This window comes from Neovison vison, chromosome 1 (genome assembly GCF_020171115.1).
Source record: "Neovison vison isolate M4711 chromosome 1, ASM_NN_V1, whole genome shotgun sequence".
Lineage (NCBI taxonomy): Eukaryota > Metazoa > Chordata > Mammalia > Carnivora > Mustelidae > Neogale > Neogale vison.
Genome location: NC_058091.1, coordinates 219,074,320 through 219,101,928, shown reverse-complemented (window position 1 = coordinate 219,101,928; position 27,609 = coordinate 219,074,320). Strand labels below are relative to the sequence as shown.

At 44.4% G+C, this 27,609-nt stretch overlaps 1 protein-coding gene across 4 annotated transcripts in view; it reads left to right on the top strand.

The window, feature by feature from the left end:
• The first annotated feature begins 1,550 nt into the window (after positions 1-1,550).
• OCLN (occludin) overlaps positions 1,551-27,609 on the top strand; it is a 64,098-nt gene continuing 38,039 nt past the window's right edge. Inside the window, exons 1-4 of one of the 4 annotated variants that reach the window (XM_044267600.1) lie at positions 1,551-1,675; positions 11,068-11,180; positions 16,437-17,112; positions 19,561-19,722. In XM_044267600.1, the coding sequence (XP_044123535.1) occupies positions 11,131-11,180; positions 16,437-17,112; positions 19,561-19,722 (888 nt within the window). In that variant the 5' untranslated portion in view covers positions 1,551-1,675; positions 11,068-11,130. Of the gene's footprint in view, positions 1,676-1,784; positions 1,921-11,067; positions 11,181-16,436; positions 17,113-19,560; positions 19,723-27,609 lie in introns of those variants that run through there. The other 3 variants (XM_044267591.1, XM_044267616.1, XM_044267606.1) reach the window with 3 other exon arrangements.

Genomic DNA, 27,609 nt, shown 5'->3' with positions numbered 1-27,609 from the left:
TATTTACCACATCTATTTCATCCATTCATCAGTGTATGGACCTATGGACATTTGGACCTTTCCATAGTTTGGCTATTCTTTTTTTTTTAAAGATTTTATTTATTTATTTGACAGACAGAAATCACAAGTAGATGGAGAGGCAGGCAGAGAGAGAGAGAGGGAAGCAGGCTTCCTGCTGAGCAGAGAGCCCGATGCGTAGGACCCTGAGATCATGACCTGAGCCACCCAGGCGCCCCTTGGCTATTCTTTTTTTTTTTTTTTTAAGATTTTATTTATTTATTTGTCAGAGAGAGAGGGGGAGAGAGTGAGCACAGGCAGACAGAGAGGCAGGCAGAGGCAGAGGGAGAAGCAGGCTCCCTGCCGAGCAAGGAGCCCGATGCGGGACTCGATCCCAGGACGCTGGGATCATGACCCGAGCCGAAGGCAGCTGCCCAACCAACTGAGCCACCCAGGCGTCCCCCTTGGCTATTCTTGATAATGCTTCTATAACATGGGGGGCGGGGGCATGTATCCCTTTGAATCTCTATTTTTATATCCCGTGGGTAAATACCTAGCAGTGTAATTGCTGGATAATAGGTAATTCTATTTTTAACATTTTGAGGAATGTAGAGTACAATTTAAAAATATATTAATATACTATATAAAAAGATACACAATGCTATGTGTTAGACTATGAATTTTCCTAAGTGAACACTCCTTTGGAATTAACCTACAGATCACGAAATACAATACAGCACACAGAACTAGGCTCCCCCGCCCCCATCCAAGAGAATATTAAATTGTTTAAATCTCGGGCGCCTGGGTGGCTCAGTGGGTTAAGCCGCTGCCTTCGGCTCAGGTCATAATCTCAGGGTCCTGGGATCGAGGCCCGCATCGGGCTCTCTGCTCAGCAGGGAGCCTGCTTCCTCCTCTCTGCCTGCCTGCCTCTCAGCCTGCTTGTGATCTCTCTCTGTCAAATAAATAAATAAAATCTTTAAAAAAATAGTTTAAATCTCGGGGCGCGGCAAACGACGTTGAGTTATTAATAATGGATACAACAGTGTGAACTTTATTTTCATGGCAAATTTACCAACAAGAACATCTATCATCTCTCACCTTCATTTAACCTCTCTGAGTAATGGTCTTCTTGTCTGTCTCCAGAGATTCAGAAACAGTTCCTTAATTTAATTTTGAGATCTCCCACTTCTGGCTGCTTCTTTCCAACAAAATCTTACCAAATTTTCGGAGCAGAAAAGTGGTAAGGAGGGGCATTTCGCGTCGGAGGGCTGAGCACCCTTGGACCCTCTTCAAACAGCCAGTCCCCTCCAGACCTCCCTTGGCCTGGGATCGCTAACTACTCTGCTCTACCCGAAGCCTCCGGAGTTCGGAGCGCGCCAGAGCGCGGGCCAGGGCCACCCGCACCTTCCCGGAGCCCGGGCGCCTCGTCTACGCTTGGTCCCCAAGGCCGCGCTGTTCCTTTAACTGGGATCGCGGCAAGGGTGTGCGGAGAAGGGCTGGTTCCTCCCGCCTCCTTCTCCACCGCTCCCTTCCCCCTCCCATCCGAGTTTCAGGTGAATGGGTCACTGAGGGAGGGGACGGCCACAGCACGCTTCCTCGCTGGCGTCCTCCTCCCCCTTTCTCCTTCTCCTGCAGGACTCCAGGCAGAGCACCTAGGGGCCCGCGCCGGGTGCAACAGGTGAGCTGGCCGTGCGCGGGGCGGCGGACCTCCTGCACCGGCCTGGCGTTGGTGCGCATGCCCGGGGGCAGGACGGCCCGGGTGGTGGGTGGGGGCGAGGGGAAGGAGGAGGAGGAGGAGGAGGAGAAGGAGTGGAAGGGGACTGACTGAATTCCTAGCCGAGTTCCCGGTAGGTGCGCTCGCCAAGTAAGCGCGTCCTTGGGCTCCCGCGGTCCTCGGAGGGTCGGCGGGGCTGCCGTGAGTAGGTGAGAGTTGGGCGCGGCGCCGGGGGCGCACGGTAGCCTCAGAGTCCCCGCGCGGGATCGTGGCTCGGGTCCGGTAGGGGAGGCGCGGGGAAGGACGCCCCACGCTGGTTTCGGTGGCGGTTTCGCTCTGGGCTGGGACCGGCGGGAGTCGCAAGGGAGCGGGTCTGGCGGGGGAGCCGCGCTGGTCTAACTTGGAGGCTGCCTCGGCGAAGGGCCACTTGGAGCGGCCGATCAGCTCTTTTAGGCGGAAACGCTTAGTGCTCTCCCTGCGTCCCCGCGGCGCGCCCACCTTTTCGCTTTGGTGGGGGCGGGCGGGCGATTCCCGAGTCCCGCGTGCAGCCCTCGGGACTGCGATGCTGGGAGGTGGTCGGGAACGGGGCGCACGCCCGGCTTCTCCGGGGTCCTGAGCCTGACGGCTGCAGCCGGGGGCCCTGCTCGCTGGCCGGGCGGCTGGGATCCCGGAGCTGGGGCAGGACCTCATCGATTCTCCCCGACCCACCCCTCGGGTGTCGCGGGGCGGGGGAGGCGCGGGGGCCGGCTGCCTTAGTGCCGGGGGTGGGCCGGCCGGCCGTGTGGCGTCCAGTTCGTGGGGAGCTGTGCGAGCCCGCGTCGATTCAAGCCTGGGGGCGGGGATTTATTTTCGAGCGAGGCTGGCCTTCGAGGGAAGCTGCTCACGCTTCGGATTCTCACCCGTGACCCAGAGGCCGCGGCCGGGTGGGCGGACCTGCCTCCGGGGTTTCGCAGCTGGGCGCGCGCGGGCGCTGACCGGCCGGGCGCACCCACGCGGACCTGCCGCGGGGCTCAGACACCTACGGGGCAGGGCCAGCCGACATGTTGCCTGCGTCGGAGGAAGTGTGCGGGGAGAGCGGGGTTGAGGGGCCAAAATGGCCTCTGCTCCTTGGGGCTGGAAGAGCAGTTCCGAGCCCCTGTGTCCCAGGCGAAGCGATAGCCCCGAGAAGCCACGGCATCCTCAGGCCGGCCCTGGGGCTGGCTGGGCAAACTGCCCACCTGGGAGACGACTCGGGGCGGGGCAGAGGCAGCCTGCCAGGTTAGTGTGTGACCCTCACGCACAATAGGTGTATTATTGGGATCCCTGGAAAAGAGAAACCTTCCCATGAAGGCACTTCTGGTGATGCTTGGTGGAACAGCAAACTAGTCCTTTCTAGGCGCAGGTGGATTTCTCAAGCTGCCCATTCCCAGTATAGCCGTGTTGCTTTTGCTCGATACAAATGAATCTTTGTTTTCTCTTTCTGGTGTTTTAGAATAGTAAATGGTGGAGCCACAGTAATAGCTGTCTCCTCAAAGCAACACTTCTGTGTAGTTTGTTTGTTTGTTTGTTTTTGCATTTATTTAGTTATTAGTGCCACCGTGGTTCAGTGATGGAGAGGAGGAGGGAGAGATTTCAAGGAAACGGTGGGCAGTGCCTCCTGACTGAGAGCCCGACACTGTGCCAAGAGTTTTGTTCTTTGTTATCGTTTGGTGATACTGACAACTCTAAAAGGTAGATTAGAACTTCATTTCAAAGGGAAAACGGAGGTAGGGGAAACATTACAAATGGTGTGGCTTGAAAACTGCTTTGGCTAATCCGGGAGGGTATACCAGAAAAGCAGCAGCCCTTGATACTCCTGCACCAGAAGGATTTGGGGGTTTTCTGGATCACTCTACTTTTGACTAGCTGCTCTGGTCTCATAGAATATTTCCACCTCTTGTTTGCTGTGATGGTAAACTTCCTGTTTTCTTTTAAAGATAATTGGAATTACTATCCTTTCAAAATAACAAAGATTACTTTTGACCACACAAATTAATTGATATAAAATCTTTCACCTGCCCAGGAGACTGCCAGAAGGCAGTTGCATTTAAAGGCTTCCTTGATTAGAGTCCTTAGCGGTTTTTTTTTTTTTTTCATCCAGGTTATTATTTATGGAAATACTGGGGTGAAAAGACCCTGAGGATTTTTATTAACACTTTTGTTTTAGCCTCTTGGCTTGCCCTGCCCCCTAACCCCATGGTTCCTAACCTTGATTGTGGTATGAATCACCTGGGGATCTTATTAAGATAGATTCAGATTCATTGGGCAGATGTGGGCCTGGAATTCCGCTTTTCAACAGACTACCAGATGATGTCCTCATGGTTATGTGTTTGACTCTCTTCTCTCCTCCAGATTGTAAGCACTTAACTAATTTGGTCGAAACTAAAGGATGGTATTTACTGAGTGCTAGCATTGTGAGGAACTTACAGACATTCACAGCTGTATTGAAATCCCAACTGTAATATGAGCTGTTGGGTTTTATAAATTGTATGTTGACTGATCACACAACACTTTGTATCGGGGATCAGGAAGAGTGATTGATGGTCAAGACAGAAAAGCTGGTATTCCAGTTGGGGCGGAGATGGTGGCAGTTTAAGAAATTAAAAAAGAAAGAAAGAAAGAAAAAATAATAATTAGTAGAGGAGGTTTGTTCTGAAAAAACACGATTTGGTGGATGAAGTGGGTGACTTCCAGGAGGGCACCTCTGAGGAGGGGATATTTGATGTGAGATCTGAACATCTGGTTCCTGCCCATTATAGACAGGAAATGCCAAGACCAAGGCCCTCCTGGGATTGACTCCTTTAATCTAGGCAGCGATGCTGGAAACACGTGGTGTGCTTAAGAATCATCTGGAGAGCTTATCTGAAATACAGTTACCGATACAGAGCTCATCTGTTGCAAAATCTGCCTAATTTTTTTTTTTTTAAGATTTTATTTGACAGACAGAGATCACAGGTAGGCAGAGAGGCAGGCAGAGAGAGAGGGGAAGCAGGCTCCCCGCTGAGCAGAGAGCCCAGTGTGGGGCTTGATCCCAGGACCCTGAGATCATGACCTGACCCAAAGGCAGAGGGTTTAACCCACTGAGCCACCCAGGCTCCCTAAAATCTGCCTAATTTTAAAATTTTAGACAACTTACTAATTATGTGCCAAAATATAAATAGAAAATTTTGTACCAGCCACAACTTTTAAAAAACTTCATAAAGACAAATTAACTGTTGCTGCATGTGATTGAAAAGGAATAGGCTCTCCTTAGATATGATAAATTTTATCTTTTACTGACCATTGCTTTAAAGAATTATTCAGGGACATAGCGTTTTCAGGAAGAAGAAAATTCTTTGTTTTAGCTTGGACTTCTATTAGGACAGCTTTAGCCAGGAAACATTTTCAAGGGGCGGGGCTCCTGGGTGGCCAGTGGGTTAAGCCTCTGCCTTTGGGTCAGGTCATGATCTCAGGGTCCTGGGATCAAGTCCCCTATCGGGCTCTCTGCTCAGCAGGAAGACTGCTTCCTCCTCTTTCTTCCTGCCTCTCTGCCTACTGTATTCTCTGCCTGTCAAATAAATAAATAAAATCTTCAGGGGAAAAAAAAGAACATTTTCAAGGGAAGAACTTTTTAATATTTTAACTTCAGTCAACCTTACGTATTTAGTAAGAGTCTGCTGTTTCCTTTTTGCTCCTGACTTTAATTAGTCTTTTTGACTTATGTCCCTATCATCTGCTTGGTTCGGGCACTGTGACCTTGGCCACTGAGCCTCTTAGGCTGGATCCTGTATCCTCTTCATTCCTTTTATTTTATCCTTCACTCAACATACATTTATGGAGCAGATAATGTTAACGTTGTCCCGCTGGGGTTTGAGTAACAGTCTCTTGTTGATTTTTTCTTTTCTTTTCTTTTTTTTTTTTTTTCCCCTGTGGCTGTATCCTGAAAGCATGTCCCAGACTGCCTTGAAGGAGACATTAGAGTTCCTTCAGTTCAGCCTCCCCAGATATCAAACAGTTGAAGGTTTGCATACATGGCTTGAGATAAAAATTGTTATTTGTTATTTTTGAAGGGTGTGTGAAGTCAGGGTGAGGGAGAGGCTTCCTAACATTGACATGAAATCTGATCCTGTGGTATCTTTTCTTCAAAGAATGGTTTCTAGGACTACAAAGACAGCTCTGCAGATACGTGAAGGTTGCTGTAGTGGTCCTTCTAAGTGTTGGTTTGACCAGGCCAGACATTTCCTGTTTTTCCAATCAGTTGTCTTAAGACATGGTTTTTCTAGTTCTTTTTAATTTCTTTTTAGGATTTTATTTATTTATTTGCGATGGAGACCATGAGAGGGGGGAGTGTTAAAGGGAGAAGCAGACTCCGTGCTCAGCAGGGAGTCCAGTGCGGGACTTGATCTGGGGATTCCAGGATTATGACAGTCACTTAATAACCAACTAAGCCACCCAGGAGCCGGGTTTTTCTAGTTCTTTTTTTTTTAAAGATTTTATTTATTTATTTGACAGAGAGAAATCACAAGTAGTTGGAGAGGCAGGCAGAGAGAGAGAGAGAGGGAAGCAGGCTCCCTGCGGAGCAGAGAGCCTGATGCGGGACTCGATCCCAGGACCCTGAGATCATGACCTGAGCCGAAGGCAGCGGCCCAACCCACTGAGCCACCCAGGCGCCCGGGTTTTTCTAGTTCTTGAACAGTCAGTCACCTCCAGGGAGGCACCTAGTTGGGACACATGATGCACAGATTTTATGATTATACAGGTTTATTTTTAAAGTGTAGCATTCTGGGGGGCCTGGGGGCTCAGTGGGTTAAAGCCTCTGCCTTCGGCTCAGGTCATGGTCCCAGGGTCCTGGGATCAAGTCCCCCATCGGGCTCTCTGCTCAGCAGGGAGCCTGCTTCCCTCTCTCTCTCTCTGCCTGCCTCTCTTGCCTACTTGTGATCTTTCTATCAAATAAATAAAAATCTTAAAATAATAATAATAATAAAGTGTAGCATTCCTAGATGGAAGCACTGTCTGGGAACACTGCCAGAGTTTGGGATAAGTTGTTAAGTTTGTTGAAATTCTCACCAAGGAAATGCCTTTTAAAAAATTGAGCCTCCTGGGGCGCCTGGGTGGCTCAGTGGGTTAAGCCGCTGCCTTCGGCTCAGGTCATGATCTCAGGGTCCTGGGATCGAGTCCCGCATCGGGCTCTCTGCTCGGCAGGGAGCCTGCTTCCCTCTCTCTCTCTCTCTGCCTGCCTCTCCATCTACTTGTGATTTCTCTCTGTCAAATAAATAAATAAATAAAATCTTTAAAAAAAAAAAAATTGAGCCTCCTTTCGTAACATGATTTATTTGTGCCACCAGTATTTGAAAATGAATACAATGTACCCAAGTGCCTGAACACTGGAATGTCTCACTTTCAAGATAACCACCTTGCTGTGAATGCTTTTGCTCATCTTCCTTAATATATTATCTTAATTATTCCAGCCTAGAGGTCAGGCTTATTCCCTGCCCTTCGGCAGTGTAGGGTAGTGAGGTTCAAGGAAGAGAAGTAGAATTTGTCCTCTCACAGTGAGCCTTTAAAACCGCCAGGTTTGTTTTAATCCGTCAGTCTGGCCCTGCGGAGAATTTGATATACTTGAAGCCAGTGGGTTGGTTATCCTTTCCAGTGTTTTGTCAGCTGTAAATCTGGATAAGCTTGCCCACCTCATCTGTGGTCACCAAAGCACCTTCCCTTTAGGTGGGCATAAATGGTCCAGGTTTTTTTGTGTTTTGTTTTTAGGATTTCATTTGTCAGAGTGACAGAGCTAGCAAACAGGAGCGAAAGCAGGGGGAATGGCAGACAGAGGGAGAAGCAAGCTTCCTGCTGAGCAAAAAGCCCCACGTGTAGGAGTCAGTCCCAGGAGGCTGGGATCATGAATGGTCTGTTCTTTTATCATATTTACATTCCATTTTTCAGTTCCAGAGGAGTGTCTGTGATTCTTGGGCTTCATCTGCCAGTTTGGTAACCTTCTAAAAAAATGAATTGAAGTCAATATGGCGTGCCTTGTTCTTGATAAACTTCCTAAAATTACTTGCTACACAATATAAAATCTTTGGTAATAGAGGAGGCTGATAACTAAACTCTGAATTCCTGAAATAGCACGGTGGAAAGAGGTTTTGGTATCTGGTTTTTTGACAAAATTTAAACTTTAGCCTGAGTCTGGATTAATTTAGAATTCCTGAAAACTACCATGGAGGGGCCGCTGGCTGGCTCAATCAGTGGAGCATGCGACTCTTGATCTTGGAGTTGTGAATTCAAGCCCCATGTTGGGTGTAGAGATGACTTAAAAAACTACCATTGAGGGCTTCTGGGTGGCTCAGTTGGTTAAGCCACTGCCTTCAGCTCAGGTCATGATCCTGGAATCCTGGGATCGAGTCCCACATTGGGCTCCCTGCTCAGTGGCGAGTCAGCTTCTCCTTCTGACCCTACCCCTTCTCATGCTGTCGCTTATTCTTTCTCTCTCAAATAAATAAATAAAATCTTAAAAAAAAAATACCATGGAGCCTGGAATTTTTTGGCATAGTCTTGAATGTGTGAGCCATAGCTATAAAAGGGCTAAGATAACATTTGTTAGTATTTGACATTCAGCTTCAGAATTGGAGTCCTACATTTAATAGTGTTTAAATTCAGTTTATCTTTTTTCTTTTTAAGATTATTTATTTGTTTATTTGACAGGTAGAGATCACAAGTAGGCAGAGAGGCAGGCAGAGAGAGATGGAAGCAGGCTCCCTGCTGAGCAGAGAGCACGATGTGGGGCTCAATCCCATGACCCTGGGATCATGACCTCAGCAGAAGGCAGTGAGTTAAGCGTCTGCCTTCGGCTCAGGTCATGATTCCACGGTCTTGGGATCGAGTCCCGCATCAGGCTTCTTGCTGGCAGGAAGCCTCTTTCTCCCTCCGTTTACCGCTCTGTCTACTTGTGCCCTTTCTCTCTGTCAAATAAATAAAATTTTTAAAAAAATTAAGATTTTATTTATTTATTTGACAGAGAGAGACACAGGAAGAGAGGGAATATAAGCAACAGGAATGGGAGAGGGAGAAGCAGGCTTCCTGCCACTGAGCAGGGAGCCAGTTATGGGGCTTGATCCCAGGACCATGACCCGAGCAGAAGGCAGACAGACACCTAATGGCTGAGCCACCCAGGCGTCCCCAAATTGATTTATTAATCAGAGAGCAAGTGCATGCCCTTGCACTCATGAGTGGGGGGGAGGGGCAGAGGGAGAATCTCCAGCAGACCCTGTGTTGAGAGCCGAGGCTCCCTAGGGGCTCCATCTCAGGACCCCGCTGTCCCAACCTGAGCCGTGGAAATAAAGAGTGGGTTGCTTAACAGTCTGAGCCACTCAGGTTGCCCCTAATAGTGTTTAAATTCAGTTTTTTTTTTTTTTTTAAATGTTCTTTTTTTGAACATCAGTTAGTTCCAGAGCTCTGTACACTTAAAGATTTGCGCATTTTTTTGGGTATGTTAATACTCAGTAATACAGTTTTTTGTTTTGTTTTTAATAAACTAAAGAACCTGTCTTCCCTCACTGTGTTGGAAAAATCACGCTAATTGTCTTGGTGTTCCTAACAAGTCAACATATTTCCATCTTTGAGGTTTTATATACATTTGGGCGACATCTTATTTTGAAAATTTGGAATTGACTGTCCATAAGGATGTGGAGGATAGTTGCCACTGATTCTAAGGAACAGAATTTAGAGAATTTGAATTTATTTACCTAACATAATACCTTTTTTCGGCATACTTTATTTTAAAAGGAAAAAATACTTAGTTTGATATACTTGGATTGTAGCTCTTGCTCAAGTGATCTTCCTTGCCCACTCCCCCACCCCCAGCTTCTTCCTCCTCTTCTTTAAGTCTTGGTCTTTCTCCTCTGCTTATCCCTGCCCTGCACTTGATCACATAGTCATCCCTGATAACTAAATAACTGCCTGTTGTAGTTGCTTTTTTTCTTTGTCTTTGACCTTCTCTAGTACTTCTACAGACTCCCATAGTATAGGGTAGGCACTTAATAATTACTTGTTGATTGGGGTGCCTGGGTGGCTCAGTCAGTTGATTAAGCATCAGACTCTTGATTTCTGCTCATGTCATAATCTCAGGGTCATGCTCTCAGGGTGGTGAGATTGAGCCCCATGTCAGGTTCTGCATTCAGTACGGAGTTTCCTTGAGATTCTCTCTTTTCCCCTCCCTCTACCCCTCCCACTACTCATGCCTGTACTCGCTTGCTCTCTCTCAAAAAATAAAAATTAAAAAAAAATGGTGTTACTCAAACTTAAAAACAACAACAACAACAACAGTAAATACATTTTAAGAAATTTTCTTATTTTTTACGTTTCTTGTTCTTCGAAGGAACGGTTTGGAAAATACCTTTTTTTTTTTTTAACCTATGCTGTAAAAACTTTGTGAATTTTTTTTTTAAAGATTTTATGTATTTATTTGACAGAAATCACAAGTAGATGGAGAGGCAGGCAGAGAGAGAGAGAGAGGGAAGCAGGCTCCCTGCTGAGCAGAGAGCCTGATGCGGTACTCGATCCCAGGACCCTGAGATCATGACCTGAGCCGAAGGCAGCGGCCCAACCCACTGAGCCACCCAGGTGCCCCAAAACTTTGTGAATTTTTTATGACTACAACTTAGAAATTAAAGTTAGGATTTCTGGGGCGCTTGGGTGGCTCAGTGGGTTAAAGCCTCTGTCTTCCGCTCAGGTCATGGTCCCAGGGTCCTGGGATTGAGCCCCACATCAGGCTCTCTGCTCTGCGGGGAGCCTGCTTCCCTCTCTTTCTCTGCCTGCCTCTCTGCCTCCTTGTGATCTCTATCAAATAAATAAATAAAATATATTTTTTTAAAAAGTTAGGATTTATTTTTTTAAGATTTATTTATTTATTTATTTATTTTAAAATTTTTTTTATTTGACAGACAGAGATCCCAAGTGGGCAGAGAGGCAGGCAGAGACAGAGAGGAGGAAGCAGGCTCCCTGCCGAGCAGAGAGCCGATGTGGGGCTCAATCCCAGGACCCTGGGATCATGACCTGAGCTGAAGGCAGAGGCTTTAACCCACTGAGCCACCCAGGCGCCCCTAAAGTTAGAATTTATTTGCCAGTGATGTGCAGAGCATGGTGCTTGGTACTGTGAGGACCACCAGGCGGAGTAGTTCTATGCTTATTGATTCCCTGTACTCAAGGAATTAATGGTATGTAAGGAGGTAAGGATGGCGGTGAGAAGGACAAGAGGAATAATCATGGTGTGTGGAGTTATTTGAGATTGGTATCATTAGGTTTCTTAGCAATCAAGGAAACTCTGAGCTCAGCAGTAATGCCATTACCCTCCTTACGTTGCTCAGATCGGCTTATTCTGGGGAGCTGCGGGGCAGTGCCTGAAGAGCAGGTGATCAGTGACATCAGCCATGTCGTCGCGGCCTTTTGAAAGTCCACCTCCGTACAGACCAGATGAATTGTGAGTAATGCTTCACTTTTTTTTTCTTTTTGTTAAGTCTGTCACGTGTAAAAAATATATATAGGTGAAACTTTGATCTGTTAAGTGTTTGCTGTTAAGAATAGCAAAATAATGTGTGTTTGTAAATTTAGATGGAAACAAAGGGTGTAAAGCGGAAGTGAGTTTCCCCCTGAAGCTTAACTTCCAGGATGCCGGTGTTTCTCTGCAGAGGCAACTGCTGTCACCTGTTGCTGTTGTTTGCTTCTGTATAGTCTAGGCTGATACTTTTGGGTCTCTTTATTCCTTTTTGTTTTATCACAGATGGTATGAAGCTTCTGTATTAATGCTTCGTTGAGGTGACTGATCCTAACCCTGACTTGTTGTCGATTCTTTAATTCATACTTTTTTGAGATAGTGGTCATACACGGTGCAATTCACCCATTTAGAATGTACCCTTCAGGGGTTTTAGTATAGTCACAGAGCTGTGCGGCCATCACCACATCAATTTAAGAACATTTTCATCACCCCCTCCGCAAAGAAACCACTGCCAGTTACCACTCACTTATCACCCCCACCCACCCTCCACCTTCCTGGTACTAGGCAGTCACGAATCTCTCTGTTTCTAGATTTGTCCATTTTTCACCTTTCCTGTGCATGTTATCACGCAGTATGTGGTCCTCTGTAACTGATTCTTTGACTTGACAATGTTTTCCACATTGTCAGGTTTTTTTTTTTTTTTTTTACTTATTTTTTTTAAAGATTTTATTTATTTATTTGAAAGAGGGAGCATGAGAGGGGAGAAGGTCAGAGAGAGAAGCAGACTCCCCGTGGAGCTGGGAGCCCAATGTGGGACTTGATCCTGGACTCTGGAACCTGAGCTGAAGGCAGTTGCCTAACTAACTGTGCTACCCAGAGGCCCTCCAATTGTCAGGGGTTTTTTTTGTTCGTTTTTTAAAGATTTTATTTATTTATTTGACAGTCAGAGATCACAAGTAGTCAGAGAGGCAGGCAGAGAGAGAGAAGGGGAAGCAGGCTCCCCACTGAGCAGAGAGCCTCATGCGGGGCTCGATTCCAGGACCCTGGGATCATGACCTGCGTTGAAGGCAGAGACTTTAACCCACTGAGCCACCCAGGTGCCCCCACGTTGTCAGTTTTAAGAGTGCTTCTTGCCATTATATAAAATAAGAAGCGAAGTTAAGGGTTCTTGGCATCCCTAGTCATTTGGAAATTTAACAGTGAAAATTTTTAAATTTGTTGCAGAGATTTTTTTCCTTTAAGTAGTTTGTAGCCTCAGCTCTTCGATAGCTGTGGTAGGAGTTGTGCTCCTGTTACATTGCCTCTTGATTAATACCTGAGCATTGTAGGGACACAGTTGTTCATGAAGATGTGGTCCTTACGTTATGCTAGAAAAGATAGTAATTGAGTAGTGCTCCATGAACCCGAGATTTATTTTGTGTTGCTTTTGTAAACATTGATGAAATATAACGCACACATAGAAAACAGCATAGGACATGTATATGAAACAATGAATAAAGTCAAAGCAAGATCATCATATAGGTCAAGAATAGAACACCTCCAAGCCCTTCTATGTGTCCCCACCTTTCCCTGGAAACTGCTGTTCTTACATATGGTTATCACTTGCTCTTTCATTTTCATTTTCTTTTCTTTTTTTTTTTTTTACTGTTTTATCGTAAACAATACATTTCAGTTTTACTTCGTTATTAAACTTTCTTTGCTTCAAAGGACTACCATAGAAATAAAATGTGAGGGGTGCCCGGGTGTCTCAGTTGGTTAAGGTCATGATCTTGGAGTCCTGGGATTGAGCCTTGCGTTGGGCTCCCTGCTCAGTGGGGAGTCTGCTTCTCCCTCTCTGTCTGCTCCCTGCCTGCCCCCCCATACCCTCTCTCTTTAAAATAAATAAATAAAAATAAACAAACATGAACCATATGTGTAATTTTTTCTTCTAACCAATTAAAAACAAACTTATTTTAATAATTATACTGATTTTATATAATATTTAATTTTTCACTTAACCTAATGTATTTAAAGTATTTCAGTATGTAGTGTAAACACTGACTCATGGGGTACTTTATATTCCTTTTTTAAAATAATCGTTATTTTTTTTTTTTTTTTAGAGCAGTTTTGTATTCACAGCAAAACTCTAAGAGGGAAGTACAAAGATTTCCCATATGCCCCCTCCGTTATACATGTGTTGCCTATCCCATTATCAGTATCACCTCCACCAGGGTGGTACATGTGTTAAAATTGATGAACTTTAACTGACAAATCATTGTCACCCAAAATACATAGTTAATATTAGGGTTCTCTCTAGGTGGTGTTGAATTTCTTTTTTCTTTCTTCTTTTGAGAGAGAGAAAGAGAGAGGGAACATGAGTGGTGGGGGGTGGGGCAGAGGACAAAGGATAGAGAATCTTTTTTTTTTTTTTTTTTTTAAAGATTTTATTTATTTATTTGACAGAGAGAGAAAGAGAGCACAAGCAGGGGGAAAGGGAGAGGGAGAAGCAGGCTCCCCACAGAGCAGAGGAAGCCCCATGTGGGACTCGATCCCAGGACTCGGGCCGTGACCCGAGCCAAAGGCGGTGGCTTAACCAGCTGAGCCACCCAGGCACCCCGAGGATAGAGAATCTTAAGCAGGCTCCCTGCTCAGTGCAGAGCCCAACATGGGGCTTGATCTCATGACCCTGAGATCATGACCTGAGTTGAAACCAAGAGTCTGATGCTTAACTGACTGAGCCACCCGGGAACCCCTGCATTTCTTTTTTTATACTAGAATTACTAAGTATTTTATACTTAATAGCACATCTCAGTTTGGACAAGGTATATGTCAGGTGTTCAGTAAATCATGTGGCCAGTGGCTGCTGTATTAGCTCATCATCTCTGTAGCTTTCTGTCTGTGGCTATGTTACAGGTACCTGTTCCTCTCTAGGTAGATATTTGGACTATTTTCCAGTTTCAGGATCTCATAAACAATGCTTCTCTGAATGTTACAGTGTCAGTGGGATTTTAAATGATAGAATCATTTTAAAAAGTGCTGTAATCATTTTGGAAAACACCTCGATGTTGTCTCAGAGTGGAAGGTAAAAAAAAAAATTGACTCAAAAATTCTCCTGGATATATACCGTAGAAAAAGAAGTACTTGTATGTGTGAGGACACATGTTCAGGATGCCCATGGCTACACTGTTCGTGACAAATCCAGATAGAGACATCCCAAATAACCAAGTAGAATGAGTTACGGAATTTTCATGTGACATTTTCAAAGACCAGCATGTGAGAGTTCTTTCCAGTTTCTCCTTTTCCTTGAATTCTTGTGGTTGGCAGCACCCAGTTGTAGGATGTCTTGCTTTGGAAAGAGAGAATCTGACCAAGGAAATAATGGCAAAAACCAAAGAGGGTGAGGTCAGTTTGGGAATTGAATTCTGCTCTGCCCGGAACCCACATTTCTTAGATTCTGCATGCCACACATCAACGTATCTGTCTCCAGTGAGTTTATGATTATGCCACTAGAGTTGACAAGTTAATAGGCATCACCCTGATGAGCCCTCAGTGAATATCCGATATATCTTGTAGCTCTTACCATAACTAACTGGAGATCATGTAGTGATTTGTTTAATGTCTTACTGCCTTCAAAGAGACTAACCTGGGTTGGGGGGCTGGGTTGAGACACTTGCGTTGATTGTTGTATCGTCAGTACTTAGCACAGTGCCCCCACCACACCAGCCCAGCAGCTCCAGGAAATAGCTGTCATGTGAATAAATGAATGAATGTGCTTTCTCAGGTAAGAGAGTGAGGCTGCCAGAAATTGGATGTGACACTGCGTGGGCCACTGTAGGTGTTGTATCTGAATGCACTGGTCTCACATCATTGTTCCGAACTGCCTGGGTCCCCTCCCCAGGGGTTACAGTTTTACTGGAGATGGAGTGCTTCATCTGGGCATTCTACAGATTCCCCCAGGTGATTCTCATAGGTAGAAAATTCGAGAACCTCTAGTCTATAGAACTTAGAGCAGTCGTTCTCAATGTATGGTTCCCAGACTGGCAGCAGCAGCGGCATCTGGAAACTTGTCCTGCCCCAGATTTGCCGAATCAGCAACTTGGGGTTGGAGACCAACAATCTATGTTTCAACAAGCCCTCCAGGTGATTCTGATACACAGAAACCTTCACTGTTCAGTCAAGGTGTCTCAGTGTCTTCAGGTGTCTCAGTAGCTTCAGGGTGCTATAAAAAGGACCACACACTGGGTAGCATGTAAACAACATGAATTCCTTCCTTCCATCCTTCCTTCCTTCCATTTCTCCCTCCCTCCCTCCCTCCCTCCCTCCATTTATTTATTTATTTATTTATTTATTTATTTATTTTCCTTCCTTCCTTCCTTTCTCTCTCTTTTCTTTCTTTTCTTTTCCTTCCTTCCTCCCTCCCTCCCTTCATTTCTTTCTTTCCTTCCTTCCTTCCCTCCTTTCTTCTCTTCTCTTTCTTTTCTCCTTCTTTCCTCCCTCCCTCCATTTATTTCTTTCTTTCTGTCTTTCTTTCTTTCCTTTTCTTTTCCTTCCTTCCTTCCTTCCTTCCTTCCTCCTTCTTACTCACTCACACACTCACTCACAGTTTTAAAGACTGGAAGTCCAAGATAAGGTACCAGTGTGGTCAGGTTCTAGGGAACGTTCTCTTCTGGGTTGCAGACTGTGGACTTCTTTAGACCCCCACCCCCTGAGTCACCCAGGCACCCCAGACTGCCGACTGCTTGTATCCTCACACGGTAGAAGGGGCAAGACCGTTCCTGGGATCTCCTTTGTGAAGGCACTGTTCCCATTCATGAGCACTCTAGCTCAGAATCTAGTTAAGCCACACTTCTAATACCATTACATTGGGACTTAAGATGTCGACATTTGGGGCGCCTGGGTAGCTCAGTGGTTAAAGGCTCTGCCTTCGGCTTGGGTCATGATCCCAGGGTCCTGGGATCGGGCCTCACATCGGGCTCTCTGCTCAGCGGGAAGCCTGCCTCCTCCTCCTCTCTCTCTCTGCCTGCCTCTCTGCCTATTTGTGATCTGTCTGTCAAATAAATAAAAATGTTAAAAAAAAAAAAAAAGATGTCGACATTTGAATTTGGAGAACATAAAGTGTCCCATTGTAGTGAGGTAGTACTAACAGGTTAATTTCTTTTTTTTTTGGCCAGTAGCTGGTTTAAATTATTCCATGTACATTCTGTGTTCTTTCTGCTCCCTCCAAATGGTATTAACTTGAAAGTGTTTTCATGTGCATTTCAGCAAGCCCAATCATTATGCACCAAGTAATGATGTCTATGGTGGAGACATGCACGTCCGACCCATGCTCTCTCAGCCGGCGTACTCTTTCTACCCAGAAGATGAAATTCTTCACTTCTACAAATGGACCTCTCCTCCAGGAGTCATTCGGATTTTGTCTATGCTCGTTATTGTGATGTGCATCGCCATATTTGCCTGTGTTGCCTCCACACTTGCCTGGGATCGAGGCTATGGAACTGGCTTACTGGGTGGCGGACTAGGCTACCCTTATAGCAGTGGCTTTGGTAGCTACGGAGGTGGCTATGCGTATGGTTATAATTATGGTTATGGCTATGGAGGCTACACCGATCCAAGAGCAGCAAAGGGCTTCCTCCTGGCCATGGCGGCCTTTTGTTTCATTGCCGCATTGGTGGTATTTGTTACCAGCGTTATACGATCTGACATATCTAGGACAAGAAGATACTACTTGACCGTCATAATACTGAGTGCTATCCTGGGTGTCATGATGTTTATCGCCACCATTGTCTACATAATGGGAGTCAACCCAACTGCCCAGGCTTCTGGGTCTATATACAGTACACAGATATATGCCCTCTGCAACCAGTATTATGCGTCTACAACTACTGGGATCTACATGGATCAGTATTTGTATCACTACTGTGTGGTGGATCCCCAAGAGGTATGGATGGTTTTTGTCCTGGCTTTGGGTAGAGGCTTTGGGTAGAGGCTCTCGGGATGCTTAATAGAATCACTTGGGGGAACTTTGAAAAAATATTGCTGACAAGGCGTCACTTGTATTTAGATCAGAATCTGGAGAGGGGCTGGGTGTCATTATTACGATACTATTAACAGGGGCGCCTGGGTGGCTCAGTGGGTTAAGCCTCTGTCTTCGGCTCAGGTCGTGATCTCAGGGTCCTGGGATCAAACCCCGCATCAGGCTCTCTGCTCAGCAGGGAGCTTCCTTCCCCCTCTCTTCTCTGCCTGCCTCTCTGCCTACTTGTGATCTCTCTCTCTGTGTCAAATAAATAAATAAAATCTTTAAAAAAAGATACTATTAACATACCATATAATTCATTCACTTAAAGTTTGGTTCAGTAATCTAAGTATATTCAGAGTTCTGCATCCATCACCATCATCAGTTTTAGAACTTTCAATAGCCTCAACAAAAACCCCATACGCATTAGCGGTAACTTTTTTCTCTAACCCTTCCCAGATCTAGGTGACCGCTAATCTTATTCTATACATTTGCCTATTCTGGATATTTCATATATACAAAATCATACAATATGTGGTATTTTATGATTGGCTTCTTTCTTTTTTCTTATTTTCTTTTTTTTTGAAGTTTTATTTAAGTAATCTGTGCTCTCATTGTGGGCCTCAAGTTTACAACCCCAAGATCAAGAGTCACATGCTCCCCCCTGACCAAGCCATCCAGGTACCCCCATGATTGGCTTCTTTCATTTCACATTAATGTTTTCACGATTCATGAATGTCATATCAATTCCTTTTTATTGTGGAATAATATTCCATTGTATGGCTATAGCATATCTTACTTATCCGTTCAGCAATTGATGGGCATTTGGGCTATGTGTGTTTTGGCTGTTATGAATAATGCTCTGACCACTTGTGGACAAGTTCTTGCGTGAACCCATGTTTCAGTTTCTCTTGGGTGTATGCCTAGGGATAGAATTGCTGGGTCTTACAGTGTGTCTGTGCTTAAGCTTTTGAGGAGCTGCCAGACTGTCCTCCAGACTGGTTGGACTGTTTTACATTTACCAGAAATGTGTGAGGATTCTGTTTTGTACACATTCTCACCAGCACTGTTTTGTCTCTTTGATTCTACCCATGCGAATAGGTATGAGGTTGCTGATCTTTGTCATGATGGATTTTTTTTTTTTAAGATTTTATTTATTTATTTGACAGAGAGAGATCACAAGTAGGCAGAGAGAGAGACAGAGAGGAGGAAGTAGGCTCCCTGCCGAGCAGAGAGCCCGATGCGGGGCTCGATCCCAGGACCCCGAGATCATGACCTGAGCGGAAGGCAGAGGCTCAACCCCCTGAGCCACCCAGGCGCCCCTCATATTGGATTTCTAATCTTTTTTTCCCTGTTTTTTTTTCCCTGCCCCCGTCCTTAAACTGAATCAGGAATTCTTACTCTTTTACCTGAATGAGTCACTCCTTTGGGGTTAGATTATTTCCATTAACTACCATTATTTTGAAGACTGAAATGTTTTCCCTCTGAATTTCAGCAGATTTGTTGTTGGCATTCAGATGTTACCTGTGGTAAACAGGGCTGAGGGTTGGTACTCCTGCCTTACCACACCCCATCTCTCTTAGTCCTTTGAGTGCCCCAAACCTGTATTCACTGAAAAAGGGTATCATGGCTACACAGAGACCCCCCTGTTACAGTGAGCAGAATCTAGGCCAGGGGCCTGGTACCTGCCTCAGTTTCAAATTTCTCCAGGCCAGTGGACCACTTAACAGACTTACCAGACACTGGGAGAACTGTCAGGGTGGGAGTTTCCTTGTCACGGGGCCCTTTCTTGCAAGTACACAAAAGATTTCCAGCAGAAACCACCTGCCAGACTACATGAATCACTCATCCATTTTCTCTAATTTGTAGCTTGGTTAAATCATGTCTGCATACTTTATGGTAAGGTAGATCCTCTATGGACTGGAATTTACATTCAGTGTAAAAACATTTGCCCAGTATGTGTTATGAACGAGATTATAAACATGCTTATGTATCTAAAGCTATTTCTGAGAGTCACAATTTTCAAGCCCTTTAGAAGGATACTGATGATTGAGTTAATTTACTGGCCATTTTCATCTGTTAATAAAAATAAGGCCACTTGGCACTCGAGCTTTGGACCTAGAGTTCTGTCACTTAAAATGGAATGATGATAGTGCCTAACTTGAAGCCTTTTCTGAGTATTGAATCAAGCTGCGTGTGTTGTTAGCCTCAGCCCACCTAGCCTGGGCCAACATTTATATTTCTGAAATGTGAGTGTTTCGGTTTTATATCTGTTAAACCACAGATATGTAGTGTAGGGCCTTAGGTTTTTACTGGATTAAGATAAAGTAAACAATTAAAATCTAACTGTCAATATCTTTAATCTCTTTTTAGGCAATTGCCATTGTACTGGGGTTCATGGTTATTGTGGCTTTTGCTTTAATAATTTTCTTTGCCGTGAAAACCCGAGGAAAGATGGATCGGTATGACAAGTCAAATATTTTGTGGGACAAAGAACATGTTTATGATGAACAACCCCCCAATGTCGAAGAGTGGGTAAGTGGTAAAATATTGGACATTTGCTTTTTTTTTTATAACAGGTTTCTGTCTCAACCTGACCTTTAGTGCTTTGTGAAACTGTGTTCTTAAAATTACTGTTTGTATATGTTGCAAGAGTTGTGCCCTCATGTTTTACTCAGAATTTAAGAAGGTGCTATGATTTTTTAAAAAAGGTGCTATGTTAAGTGGAAATTGTTTTACTGCAAAATGATAGATTGATTGACTGATTCATTCATTCATTCATTTTGTTGGGGGTGCATTCTCAAGCAGGGGGAGGGGCAGAGGGAGAGGGAGAATCTCAAGCAGACTCTGCACCAAGCCCGACATGGGGCTTGATCTCATAACCCTGAGATCATGACCTGAGTCAAATCAAGAGTCAGACACTGGGGTACCTGGGTGGCTCAGTCCGTTAAGTGTCGGACTCTTGTTTCTTGCTCAGGTCCAATCTCAGGATTGTGATATTCAGCTCTGCATCGGGCTCCAAGCAGCTTGGAGTCTGCTTGTCCCTCCTCCTCTGCTCCTCCCTTCACTTGCGCTTTCTCTCTCTGTCTCTCAAATAAATAAGTAAAATCTTAAAAAAAAAAAAAATGAGGCAAACGCCTGAGCCACCCAGGCACCCCTCAGATTTCCATTTGCAAGAAGTGTATCTAGGCATTGAAAAGAAATGGCTTCTAAAGGAATCATGCAGAAAGAACTTGGTCTTTGCAAAAGAGAACCATTCCTCCCCCTTTATATTCCTGGTTATCATTTTGGAGGAGGGCACTGCTACTTAGGGTGCTTGCTGTCTTGGGTCAAGAGGGGTGTTTTGGAATGGTGGCAGCTGCTATGTTCAAAGTGTTTACATGAGTAACAGCCTAGCAAATTATAGTGACTAATTCTTTTTTTTTTTTTTTTAAGATCTTACTTATTTGACAGAGATTGCAGGTAGGCAGAGAGGCAGGCAGAGAGAGAGGAGGAAGCAGGCTCCCCGCTGAGCAGAGAGCCTGATGTGGGGCTCGATCCCCCAGCCCTGGGATCATGACCTGAGCCGAAGGCAGAGGCTTCAACCCACTGAGCCACCCAAGTGCCCCTATAGTGACTAATTCTGCATGGATACTTACGAAATATGTCAGTGAGGCAGAGAGAAATTAGAGCAATTCCCTTTTTTATATATGCCATATTGTCATTTCTGCCAGTATGTGTAGATGTGATTTGCTGAAAGCTCAGCAATTTCCTCCTTCCGAAAATACCTTGGAAATATGTATTACTGATACCTAACATGTCCTCAGAGATGTCTGGAGTGAGACTTTATTTCTCAGAAACTCCATTAGGAAGCAGTTGGAGGCATCCTCAGAAACTGCCATCGTAGGTTTCTTTGAGCAGACTGACTTCCTGCGGTGAGGGTTAGCTGAGAAGCCTGGACAGGGCCTTCAGAGGAGGTTTGTTCTGGCCAGTGGGAGTGAAGGGAAAAGTGCTAAGGGCGGGGACTGCTGGTCAGGTCACGGATAAAGACGTTACTAATCTTGAAGACTTCTTTAGCTCTGGCATTCTGTATGTCTGATTTTTTTTTTTTTTTTTTTAAAGATTTTATTTCTGTATTTGTGTCAGAGGGAGAGAGAGAGAACTATCAGGGGGAGTGGCCGGCAGAGGGAGAAACAGACTTCCCGCTGAGCAGGGATTCCCGATGCGAGGCTCAATCCTGGGATCATGACCTGAGCTGAATGAAGGCAGGTGCCCAACTGACTGAGCCATCCAGGCGTCCCTGTGTATGTCTGATTTTAAGAAATCTAGAACTGTAGATGAGATTTTCCTCTAGTTAGTTAAGGAGCCAAAAGGAAACAGTCTTAGGAACATCAGAAGGTGTGGCATGTATACACCACTGAGAGGAGAGTTCCTGTGTTCCTGGCCTTGCCTTGAAGCCTGTGTGGTTTCTTTGTCCTCCCCCTTTTCCCCCCATAAGTGTGAAGGTGTAGGGGAGTGTTTTCTTTCGACCTTTAGCTCCAGGCAAGGCCACCTGTAGATGGAATAGGACGTCTGTTGTGAACTATGAAGTAAATGTTTCTCACTGGGAGTTTCTGGGTGTGTCAGTTTTCACTGGCTGTTGGATTTGTTTACTCGAGGTTTCGAGAGCCTGGGGAAAAAAAAAAAAACAACAACTAACTCAAGAGAGACTAATGCTGGTAGTAATAGTGTTCTAGTGAACTTTGGTCTCTCGTCTGATTTTACTGTCCTGAGGTTTTAATCAGTTCTAGGTGCTTTTGATAATTGGGCAAAAGATAGCCATAACAATTTATGGAAATGATACTTCCATAAAGCAGAAAGGACTTTACTTTTATTTTATTATTTAATCATTTTATTTTTTAAGGATTTTATTTGTAAGTATTCTCTACACCCAGTGTGGGGCTCAGACCCACAAATGGTGAGATCAAGAGTCGCATGCGCCACCGGCTGCTTCCCTTAGTTTCCCCAGTTGACGTGGCTAAGAAATGCTATTTGAAATAAGTTATTTGGAGGTGATTTTAGCCACAGGTAGTTTGCTTTTCAATCCATTCTCCCCTCACCCTGCCGAAGTTTGCTTTGCTGACCTTAGTCCCTCTTCCTTGTTTCTTCCATTTACTTACACAACTCTCCTTTCTGTGCTCTCTCTTGCTCCATTCTGCTCAGCACCTCTGTCCCTCTGATAATGTGTGTTACAGGATTTGTATCCCCATAATGCCCATGGTTCTTGGCCATGCCACTTCCAAGAATGAAGAGGTAGACCGACAAATACTGGTGGGCAGCAAAGCAAAGGTTATTGAACAAGAGTGTAAAGTTCCCAGAGAGGGAGGAGGGACCCGGGTGGGTTGCCCCTGGAAGTCCTAAGTTCAGGGGTTTTTATGACCTCTTTTGCGGAACCTTCTTAAGTAATCAGGGTGTGCTGAGTGGTGCCAGTCAGGGCTTGGGCCAAGTATTTGTCTAGCTATTAGGTTAATGTTTTGTGTTGATGGTCTTTTTCTCTTACTGAATGTGGAGGCTTATGTCTTCACTGTCCCTTGCCCATGATACTGACCAGTGCTTTGTGGTAGTTGTCTTATTTTGGGTCGTTTTGCAGAAATCATTTCTGCAGAGGCTGCAAAATGGAATGTCAGTGCTGTCCAGTCTAAGCTGCAGAACCAGGATGTCACGGATACTTGATCTTAGCTGTCCTGACTCTGTATCTTCTTTTTGGGGACCCTGACCACCTAACTGTCCAACTAACTCCTAACAGTAGCGGCCCAGGTGAAAATGTTTGATGCTGTGTTTGAAGTGCCTGACAGTGGATTTGTGATTTTTCTATCTTTTGGTTTTTAGAAATTAATACCGTAAAAGTAATCTTCACTTAAAATAATGGAAAGAAAATGTACCATTAATTAGTTGTACTAAGTGGGGATTAAAATTTGACTTCTAGGAGATCCTGGGTGGCTCAGTTGGTTAAGGTTCTGACTCTTGATTTTTTTCCGCTTAGGTCATGATCTCAGGGTTGTAAGATTGAGCCCCACAGGGGGGGCTCTGTACTGAGCGTGGAGCCTGCTTAAGGTTCTCTCCCTCTCCCTCTCCCCCTCCCTCACTCTTTCAAAAAAACAAATAAATAAATAAATAATGTAAAATTTGAATTTAATTGTAGGGAAATGAGATCAGATACTCCCCATATAGCTAGTATCGCGGGGTTTTTTTAGGGGGAAGAAAACCTTATTAAAGGAACAATTAATTAGCTATTGAAAATTAGTTTCCTTGTTCCCTATGTATTAGGGTAAGTCTAGACAGTTATTATTTTATTAGGTCTTACTGCTCTTTCCTGGATTTTTGAAATCTTTAGGATCAGAATCCCCAGAGAAAAGCACTTCAGAAGTTGTGTCTTAAGAGTTTTAAGCAGGTTTCAGTCCTTAGGTATTATGTGTGAGAGAATGTACAACTCTGTAATTTCCTGTCTCCCAAATCTCCAGCACAATGGTTTCTTTGCCTTCCTAGGGATTCTTAGGGTTGGTTTTTTTTTTTTTTTTCCCTTCCCCTTTCTGCTTATCTTTTACTTTATAAAATAAGCAGGCCATGTTGTGGGTGTTAACCTGGTCCTTTGTAGTTAGTGCCTTAAGTTTGTACCAACATTGTTGTATGTTAGATGTTTGAAGGTTTTTTTTTTTAAGATTTTATTTATTTATTTGACGAGAAGTTTCGTTTAATAAATTTGAGGGTGTTTGTTTTCTTCTGTTATGTCCTCAAACTCCAGAGCTAGTTGGTACTTTTTCTTTCTTTTTTTTTTTTTTTAAAGATTTTATTTATTTATTTGACAGAGAGATCACAAGTAGGCAGAGAGGCAGGCAGAGAGAGAGAGGGAAGCAGGCTCCCTGCTGAGCAGAGAGCCCGATGCGGGACTTGATCCCAGGACCCTGAGATCATGACCTGAGCCGAAGGCAGAGGCTTAACCCACTGAGCCACCCAGCGCCCCATTGGTACTTTTTCGAAATTAAAAAATGTATATATTGGGGTGCCTGGGTGGGTCAGTTTGTTAAGCATCTGCTTTTGGCTCAGGTCATGGTCCTGAGGTCCTGACATTGGGCTCCCTGCTTAGTGGAGAACCTCCTTCTTCCTCTTATCCCTCCGTACCGACTCGGGCGCTCTCTCATACTCTTTCTCTCAGATAAATAAAATCTTTAAAAAGATATATAGAGAGAGTAACTGGGTGACGGGCATTAAGGAGGGCCCATGATGTGATGAGCTCTGGGTGTTATACGCAACTAAAGAATCATTGAGGGGTACCAGGGTGGCTCAGAGGGTTAAGCCTCTGCCTTCAGCTCAGGTCATGATCTCAGGGTCCTGGAATCAAGTCCTGCATCGGGCTCTCTGCCCAGTGAGGAGCCTGCTTCCCCCTCTTTCTCTCGCCTGCCTCTCTGCCTACCTTTGATCTCTGTTGAATAAATAAAGTATTTTAAAAAAAAAATCACTGAACACTACATAAAAAACTGATGATGTACTATATGTTAGCTAATTGAATTTCTGATGTATTATCTTTTTTTTAAAAGATTTTATTTATTTATTTGGCAGGCAGAGATCACAAGTAGGCAGAGAGAGAGGAAGTTAAATAGGTTCCATGTTTAGCAGAGAGCCCTGTGTGGGACTCGATCCTAGGACCCTGAGATCATGACCTGAGCCCAAGGCAGAGGCTTAACCCACTGAGCCACCCAGGTGCCCCCTGATGTATTTTCTTTAATCCCTCCCCCCTTCTTATTCTAAATCAGAGGAAGTATGATTATGTTCCTTGTCAGTGTGAAATTCTTCTTTTTTTTAAGACTTTTTTTTTTATTATTTGACAGAGATCACAAGCAGGCAGAGAGGCAGGCAGAGAGAGAGGGGGAAGCAGGCTCCCTGCCAAGCAGAGAGCCTGATGAGGGGCTCAATCTTAGGACCCCGGGATCATGATCTGAGCTGAAAGCAGAGGCTTTAACCCACTGAGCCACCCAGGCACCCCAAAATTCTGCTTTTTGATTTAACATTATATTACAGTTTTTTTTATCACATCATTAAATACTCCTCAAACATTTTTGATACTTTTTATTGAAGTGCAATGTATAGCTGTGTGTACAGAGTAAAGTACAGTAGGTCCACCAGTTGCTTAGCTTGGTGAGTTTTTATACGTATACATAACTCACCCAGGTTAAGATGTAGTTTGTTTGAGTGTCCGTGGTTTCCTCATGCCCTTTCTCAGTATCCCCTAGAGGATGGTAACCCCTCTCATTCCTGTCACTTGGTTTTTCTGTCAGTTGGTTTTGCCTGTTCTTAAAATTCATATGAATGAAATTACAAAATGTGTGTTTTTGCATCCACTTAACATAGTGTCTGTGAGATTCATTTATGTTGTTGCAACTGTCAGTGTGCTGTTTTAATTTTTGTACTTTTTAGCGAAGTAGCAACTTCCCCAATCAATTATAATCTTTTAAAAAGTCTTTGGATGGGGCACCTGGGTGGCTCAGTGTGTTAAGTGGCCAACTCTTGGTCTTGGTTTAGGTGTTGGTCTCAGGACTGTGAGCCCAGTGTGGAGCCGACTTAAAAAAAAACAAAACAAAAAAACCTGTGGTCAGAATTATAATTAAAAACAAAACAAAACAAAACAAAAAACAGGTTTGCTCAAAGACGTGAACGACCTGTACTCTGAAATACAAAACACTAATGAAAGAAATTAAAGCTGACACAAAGAAAGGGAAAGACATTCCATAATGCCCGTGGATTGGAAAAACAAGTATTGTTCAAATGTCTATACGACCCAAGGCAGTGTGTATATTTAATGCATTCCTTATCAAAATACCAACAGCACTTTTCACAGAAGTAGAACAAATAGTCTTAAAATTTGTATGGAACCACAAAAGACCCCAAATAGCCAAAACAATCTTGAAGAAGAAAGAACTTGAGGCATTACAATTCCAGACTTCAAGTTATATTACAAAACTTATGTTTACAGTTGTTGTATGGAAGTTTTTTGTTTTTTTTTTTAAGATTTTATTTATTTATTTGACAGAGATCACAAGTAGGCAGAGAGGCAGGCAGAGAGAGAGGAGGAAGCAGGCTCCCTGCTGAGCAGAGAGCCCGATGCGGGGCTCGATCCCAGGACCCTGGGATCATGACCTGAGCCGAAGGCAGAGGCTTTAACCCACTGAGCCACCCAGGCGCCCCGTTGTATGGAAGTTTTAAGTCATTATGTTGTACCCTTGAAACTAACATAATACTGTATGTTAACTAACTGGAATTAAAATAAAAACTTAAAAATAGTAAAAAACAAAAAGGTTTTAAGGGAAATCTCTCCTTTCCATCCTTTTATTATTCATTCCCATTTGCTCATTTCTAGGTATCTTTTTCTATCATTTCCTACTCTTGGAAGTACTCTTCTTAGTTTTTTATGATTCCTTTTATTGTGGTTTTTGTTGTTGTTGTTTTTTAAAGATTTTATTTATTTATTTGTCAGAGAGAGAGTGAGTGAGCACAGGCAGACAGAGTGGCAGGCAGAGTGGTAGGCAGAGGCAGAGAGAGAAGCAGGCTCCCTGCTGAGCAAGGAGCCTGATGTGGGACTCGATCCCAGGACACTGGGATCATGACCTGAGCCGAAGGCAGCCGCCCAACCAACTGAGCCACCCAGGCGTCCCTATTGTGGTATTTTTAAAAAAGACTTATTTACTTATTTTGAAGAGAGCACAAGTGGGGGGAGGGGCAGAGGAAGAGGGAGACAAGCACACTCCCCGCTGAGTGGGGTTTCCGAAGTATGGGCTCAACCCCAGGACCCTGAGACCATGATCTGAGCTGAAACCAAGGGTCAGACACTCAACCAACTGAGCCAACCAGGCGCTTTCTTTCATTGTTTCATTTTGTGAAAATAAATCAGAGAAAAATAGACCCCCTGCTTAATTACACGAAAGTGTACTGATCACACCATTCTACCTGTACCCTTTTCGCTTTACAACCTATTGTGATGAACTTCTTACCACTTCATAGTCATGTTTCATATGGATATAACATGTTTGATGTAACCAGTCTCATTGATGATTACATTTGCTCTTTATTTTTTTTTAAGATTTATTTATTTATTTGACAGTGAGAAAGAGAGCAGAAGCAGGGAGAGTGACAGGCAGAGGGAGAAGCAGGCTCCCCACTGAATAAGGAGCCCAATGCAGGGCTTGATCCCAGGACCCCATGATCGCAACCCGTGCTGAGGGCAGACGCTTAACTGACTGAGCCACCCAGGCACCCCATACATTTGCTATTTAATATTATAATCAGTGATAGGATTTTAAAGACTTTGTATACCAGGGCGCCTGGGTGGCTCAGTGACTTGAGGCCTCTGCCTTCAGCTTGGGTCATGATCTTGGAGTCCTGGGATCGAGCCCCACATGGGTCTCTCTGCTC